At 46.8% G+C, this 6,837-nt stretch overlaps 2 protein-coding genes across 5 annotated transcripts in view; one reads left to right on the forward strand and one right to left on the reverse strand.

Annotated features, from left to right (window-relative positions):
* ATP5F1 (ATP synthase, H+ transporting, mitochondrial Fo complex subunit B1) overlaps window positions 1-6,382 on the reverse strand; it is a 16,348-nt gene extending 9,966 nt beyond the window's left edge. Inside the window, exons 1-2 of the mRNA XM_008068923.2 lie at window positions 6,254-6,382; window positions 5,954-5,990 (exon numbers count right to left, since the gene is read on the reverse strand). Of these exons, the coding sequence (XP_008067114.1) occupies window positions 5,954-5,990; window positions 6,254-6,287 (71 nt within the window). The 5' untranslated portion in view covers window positions 6,288-6,382. The remainder of the gene's footprint in view (window positions 1-5,953; window positions 5,991-6,253) is intronic.
* Window positions 6,383-6,593: 211 nt separating this feature from the next.
* The window catches only part of WDR77 (WD repeat domain 77), an 8,563-nt gene continuing 8,319 nt past the window's right edge, over window positions 6,594-6,837 (forward strand). For all 4 annotated transcript variants that reach the window (XM_021717995.1, XM_008068924.2, XM_021717996.1 and 1 more), the window contains exon 1: window positions 6,594-6,786. In XM_021717995.1, coding sequence (XP_021573670.1) covers window positions 6,672-6,786 — 115 coding nt within the window. In that variant the 5' untranslated portion in view covers window positions 6,594-6,671. The remainder of the gene's footprint in view (window positions 6,787-6,837) is intronic.

Genomic DNA, 6,837 nt, shown 5'->3' on the forward strand with positions numbered 1-6,837 from the left:
TACTTGGAAGGGTGAGGCGGAAGGATCGCCAGAGCCCAGCAGGTCAAGGCTGCGGTGGGTGGTAGCGGCCACTGCACTCCAGTCTGGGTGACAGAGTGAGACTCCAATTCAAAAAACAAACAAACAAAAAGAACATGGACTTGGCAGCCAGGTTCCCTTGGGTTCAAATTCTAGACCTGCCACTTGACTTTGAGTAAGGAACTTAAGCTTTTATAATTCTGAATTTCACTCAGTAAAATGGGAATAAAAGATAATAACTTATAGGATTGTTGTGTAGATCAACTGGGATAATATACGTAAAGTGCTTAGAATGTTTAGTATATAGTAAAATTCTATGTTAAGTGGCTGTTACATGTCTGCTGTGTTGCAAACTCCTTAAAGGCAAGAACTCGGACCTTTGGGAATACTCCCTTTAATGGGGTGCTAACCACTCTATGTAACAAGTTTTTTCAGTATTGGACAGCTTTAATTATGTTCACCAGTGGATTGAGCTGCTACATATATCCTTGGAACTTCGATTCATTGGTTCCAATTTTGCTTTTCTATATATGGTAACATTCGTGTGACTAGGTTAAACACCCTCAGTTCCCTCACAATCCTGACTGTCTTTTACTAGGAGCTCTCTGGCTTTGTTTTATTACAAATGAGGTCTACAGAACTGAACGTTAATACTCTTAATACAGCCTGACTAATTCATCTATTCTACAGAATGCTGTACTATTATCAACAGTGATTTGTAAATTATTCTTGTTTTAAAGTCTAGCCAGGCATGGTGGCTCACACCTGTAATCCCAGCCCTTTGGGAGGTTGAGGTGGGAAGACTGCATGAGTTCAGGAGTTTGAGTCTGATTGGGTAACATAATGACATATCTCTACAAAAAATTTAAAAGGTCAGCCAGATGTGGTGGCACACACCTACAGTTCCAACTGCTACTTGGGAGGCTGAGGTGGGAGGATCACCTGAGCCCAGGAGGTCAAGGCTGCAGTGAGCCGTGATTGTCACTGCACTCCAGTGTAGGCGAGAGTGAAACCTCAATTCAAAATAAAAAAGTCCAAGATTGCATTTTTAGCAGTTACAGTATATTGAGGTCTCATTAAGCTTCTGATGGAGCAAGATCTTCGGTCCCTTTCATAGCTGCCCTCAAGTCCAGTCTCCTTCATTCTCAGTATGCTCTTGACCACTTCCAACCTCCACCTCCCTACTCCCTCCACCTCTATCTCCTTGTAGTGTAAGTTACGAACTTCCATTACTGTATGCCATTGATTTTGGTTCACTGCTTAGCTTTTGAATGGTGTTTACACTGCCTCACCAAGTTTTAAAATCTAAGAATCAGGCTTAAGATTCCTCCATTTAAACCAAGGCTTCTCAACCTCAGTACTATCAACATTTTGAATTAGATAATTCTTTGCTGAGGAAGGCTGTTCCGTGTACTGTAGAATGTTTAGCAGTATACTTGTGCTTTTTATACCTAGATGCCAGTACCTCTCCCTGTGCCTCCCCTGCCCCGCACCCAAGTAGTGACAACCAAAAATGTTTCCAGACACTACCAGATGGCCGCTGGAGAGCAAAACTGTCCCAGGTTGAGAATCATTGATTTTAAAAATTCTTTTATTTTTAGATGCACATGAAACAATGGAGACCCTTTTAATTGATAGCATTTCAAATTTGGTAAAATAGGTAATTAGACATTATTTACAACTTTCTAGGCAGTAACAACAAAAGATGACCCCCCCCATAAAAACAAGGTCACATGTGTGCACGTGCACGCGCGCGCACACACACACACACACACACACACACCTCTTTCTCTTCCCACTATAATTTTATAATACTTTTTGGCTAAGTCAATATTTAACCTGTAGATTATTCTCACTGTGTCGTACTATTCTTAGTCGAAACCTTCAGTGTACTCTAGTTACGCTTCCTTTCTTGTGTTACCCTTTTCCCTTCCTCCCTAGGTTAATAACTGCCTATATATTTTTTCAATTGCTTAGTTTTCTATGTATGTTACCAATCCATCTTTAAGCTTTGCCAGAACCATTAGTCTGCTCTCCATATGTCTAAACACATTCAGTGATGTTGAGATCTTAATGTCATCTTTTCCTCAAGTCCTCCAGTCACCTGCCTCAAGTTGGTAAGTTGTCCTCCAGATCTGATTTTCAAAGTTATCCTGGTATTTTTCCTCACTACTCTTTTTTGTGTGTGTGGAACTCACATCTTGTCTCCAGAGAAAAACCTCATGGAAGATACACTTTTTTTAAAAAAGATTTTGTTATGTTTGAAAATGTCTCCTTTTCTCTACTCAAACTTGACTATAAGAATGGTTAGGCATACAATTCTAGGGAGAAGCAGGCTGTGCAAGGTGACTTACACATGTAGTCCCAGCTCTTTGGGAAGCTGAAGCAGGAGGACTGCTTGAGTCCAGGAGTTTCAGGTCAGCCTGGACAACATAGCAAGACCTGGGCTCTACAATAAAGTTTAAAAAAAAAAAAAAAGACTGGGTGTGGTGGCTCACAACTGTAATCTCAGCAGAGACTGGGAGGTGGAGGCAAGAGGACTGCCTGAGCCCAGGGGTTCGAGACCAGTCTGGGCAACTTGGTGAGACCTTGTTTCTACAATAAATCCAAAAATTACCCAGGCATGGTGGTGTGTGCCTGTGGTTGATCCCCTAAGCCTAGGAGGTCAACGCTGTAGTGAGCCATGATTGTGCCACAGCACTCTAGTCTGGGCAACAAAGTAAAACTCTGTGCCAATAATAATAACAATAATAGTAATAATAATAATAAGGCAGTAAATCTGACTAGAAAACTCTTCAACAGGTTCTCTTCTGACCACAGAAAACAAGTTACTTAGTATAATATACATAATCCAGTCAGTATCTGTCAAACTTTAGAACCTCACCTTCCTTCATCCTCCTCCCCTCCAGCCATATGGAAACACTTAACAGCTCTCAAAAACAAAAACGTGCCTTATGCTGCTCCTTCTGTCTGTTATGCCCTTCATACCATAACTTCATACCAATGACTGCCAAGTCCAATTAGGCTTCAGAACATCTCAAGCACATCTTTTATAATAAAGCCCTCCCCAGTCCTGGGCTATCATCTATTCGTTCAGTCAACAAAACATTTACTGACTTTCTACTTATGCCAGGCACTGGGAACACAGCAGTGAACAAAGCCCCAGCCTTCAACATTCCAGTGGGAGCACGGGTATGCCCATAGACAATTTCAGGCAGCTGTAAGTGCTATGAAGAAAATGGAACAAGGCAAGGGGATAGGAAGCAACAGAATGGGGAATGAGTTTTTTGGTAGGAGGTCATTTGACATTTGAGCCAATGACCTGGGGAAAAGTGAGAACAACCAGCAGAAAGATCCCGAGGCAAGAACACGAGCTTGGCTGTTTTCAGAGAAACAGCAAGGCCAGTACGAGTGAAGAATAAGCTAAAAAGAGAACAGCAGGAGATGGAATTAAGAGGCAGGATGGGATCAATTCATGTTGGACCTTCTGGACTACGCTAAATTTGGATTGTATTTCAAGCAGGATGGGGAGCTCTGGAAAGCTTTAGAGGGGGACTGACATATATTCTCTGCTGTTGTGAAAATGGGCTGTAACAGGACAAGAACATAGACACAAGACTAATTAAGAGACTACTGAAATAGCCTGGTGGAAGTTGATGGTGGTCCACACTTTAGTAACAGTGGTACTGGAAGAAATCCAGATAAAATCTAGAAGAGGTTTAATGATGTACTAAATATGGAGTGTGAAAGAAAATCAAAGATGCTCCTGATATATTCAGTCGTTTAATGTGTTACCTGTATTACAATTATTTGTTTACACATCTGTATGGAGTGTAAGTTGGAAACAGTCAAGTATAGCCTCACTTTACTGCCTTCACAAAATTTATTTAACACAAATTAAATCTTGAGTACAGAGGGAAGGGTCAAAACCAAGTAAAGTTACTCAAGGGACACTGAATTTTATTTGGAATTTTTAAATAGATACCAAATGAAAGAATTGCTTGTTGGAATGCTAGAAAAGTGTCAAAACAAGGTATTCCATGTGGAGGGAAAGAAGTGTGAGAAGTGTGAAAAAATGGTTGCTGTTCTGGTTATCTATTTGTGAATAATAAACCACTGAAAAGTCTGGTAGCTTAAAGCAATTTACTGGTTCTATGGATTGACTGGGTTCTGCTGGGTGGTCCTTACTTGGGGTGTCTCATACAACAAAGTGACTAACAAGAAAGTGACTAAGGTCCAGCTGAGCTGCTTACTCAAGATGGCAGTAAACGCTGGTTCCTGATGAAGAGCCTAGCTGGGTCGTTCAACTAGTATCTACAGGTGGCCTCTCCCTGTGGTTTTTCTCAGCAGCAGTGAGCTTCTAGGAGGGTATGTCTCATAAGCAAGAATTGAAACAAAACAAGACAGGACCTGTACGGCCTCTTATCACCTGGCCTCAGATATCCATAACATAACCTTCACTACACTGTATTGGTCAAGCAAGTAATGAGGTCAGCCCAGATTCAGGGGGAGGGAAATTAAACTCCACTTGCTGACAAAAGCAGAAAGCATGTGATATAAAGAGGGAAGAATTCAATTCATAAGGACAATCTTTACTATCACTCTACCCTACGGCCACCAACATTTATGTCACTCCTACTCCCTCTCTTTCCCGGCATTCTCATTCCACTGTGGCATCAGGCTCAGGTTTTGAGGGCCAAGATCTTGTCATTTTAAACCAGGTCCAAATATGCTGTGCATATATGAGATTTAATTAAGATACATTAAAACCACTTTTTCAAGCCACAGGCTAGTTATCAAATCTTGCAAGCTTTAGGACTAAACTTGAATGTGAACAGAGACGTCTCAAAGAAAATGAGCATGTCTCGTGAAATAATTTTAGCAGCAACACTTGCTAGCACTTACTAAGCGCATTCTATGTACCAAGCACTGTTTTTAGGGTTCACAAGAATTAAGTCTCTTCATTCTCATAACCCACCATGTATTATTACCTCCGTTTTGCAGATGAGGGAGCAGAGTAAGTGAAGGGCAAGGTGTATCCTGTTCTACCTCTGGAACCCTCGCTCTGAAGCCCTCTCTACAACTGCCTCTCCTCCTATATTGTGAGCTCCATGAAGCAGGCACTTAGCTTTACTCATTTTTGCATGCTTGGCTATGTGGCTGGCAAGATTAATATTTACCGAATCCATGAGTGACTTCTCTGGCTCTTATGACACGGAGCTGAAAAGTAGGAATCTGGGACACAGACTGGAAACAATATGCTCTACTGATTTATTTCCTCCCGTCTCAGCCTCCTGAGTAGCTGGGACTAACTACAGGCGCAAGCCACCAAGTCCGGCTAGTTTGTCTTTTTGGTAGAGATGCGGTTTCGCTTTGTTGCTCGTGGGCCTCGAACTCCCGGGCTCAAGCGATCCTCCGGCCTCAGCCTCCCAAATAGCTGGGACTACAGGCGCCAACCACTACGTCTGGCTAGGTTTTTAAAACTGTTCTGTAGAGAGACAAGGTCTTGCCACGTTGCCCTGGCTGGCCTTTTAAACTCCTGGGCTCAAGCGATCCTCCGGCCTCCGCCTCCCCAAGGGCTGGGATCCCGACAGGAGCCACCGCGCCGGCCTACTGTTCTTGGGTGTGGGTCCTCGAGCTCAGACGTGGGCCGCGGCAGCTGGGTGTGGAAGGGTCACAGGGCGAGAGCTCGGCAGACACCAAAGCCGGCTTCTCGTTTAGCTAGACACATTCCGTTTCCGCCTCAGGTCCTGGCCACTAGGCGACGCGGGGAGGCTCCTGGCAGTGACAGGGACAAGGGTTCGAGGGAGGCTTGAGGTGTCTCCAGGTTCCCCGAAGAAAGGAAGCGTCTGGCCTAAAGCCAAGAGGAGACCGACCGACAAACGACACAAGGGGACCGCACAAGGACGAGGCGAGCACCGCGCTCCTCACTTACCCGGGACCCAGGAGGGCGGCGTTCTTCAGCGAGGGCGCTGCAGACAGCACAAGGCGCAGGTCAGCGAAGACGAGGAGGAGCCCCGGTCGCCCCTTCCTCGTCCCCGCCAGCCCGGTCACTAGGGCCACGCACCCCTCTTTCCCGTCCCCCAGGACCCCGCGCTCCCTTCCGAGCCGGGCCGATCGCTCCAGGCCCCAGGGTCGCCGCGCCTTTCTTCACCCCCTTCTCCCCCCAGCGGCTTCCTAGACTCGCCGCTTTCCAGCCACCCGGATGGCCCAGACCAGAGTCCGCACCCCTTACCCGCTGTGGCGGCAAGTGCCACCCGGGACAGCATGGTCACCACAGGTCTAGACGGCGGGCTCAGCGTCCCCGTGACCCCGAACGGAGGACCGGTCAGGGGCAGGAGCAAGATGGCCGCTCGCAAGTCTCGCGAGAAGAGATCTTCGGGCCCTTTTTTTTTTCCTTTAAACGTTCGTCGGGCGAGTTTTGTTGTTCTGGTTCTCGCGAGAAGAGGCACGGCGTGAGAGGAACCCGCGGCGGGAGGACAGCGGCCGGAAAGCGGGAGGGAGCCCTTGGAGCAATTCTCGCGAGAAGTGGAGTTGCCTTAGGCTCCGGAGAGGGGCGGGGTGCCGAAGGCGCCCCACGTGTGGGTTGCTGCCGGAGCTGAGTCGCAGGCCGGCGTTCGGGTTGGGTCCCGGTTGTGGCCGGAACCGTGGAGATGCGGAAGGAGACCCCGCCGTCCCTGGTGCCCCCGGCGGCCCGCGAGTGGAACCTTCCCCCTAATGCGCCCGCCTGTATGGAACGGCAGTTGGAGGCTGCGCGGTACCGGTCCGGTGAGCCGAGATCCCGGGCCTGGGAGCGCCCCCACCCCGGCCCGGGCGCCC

The sequence above is a fragment of the Carlito syrichta genome, unplaced genomic scaffold (genome assembly GCF_000164805.1).
Source record: "Carlito syrichta isolate Samal-C Ts95f unplaced genomic scaffold, Tarsius_syrichta-2.0.1 Scaffold311678, whole genome shotgun sequence".
NCBI lineage: Eukaryota > Metazoa > Chordata > Mammalia > Primates > Tarsiidae > Carlito > Carlito syrichta.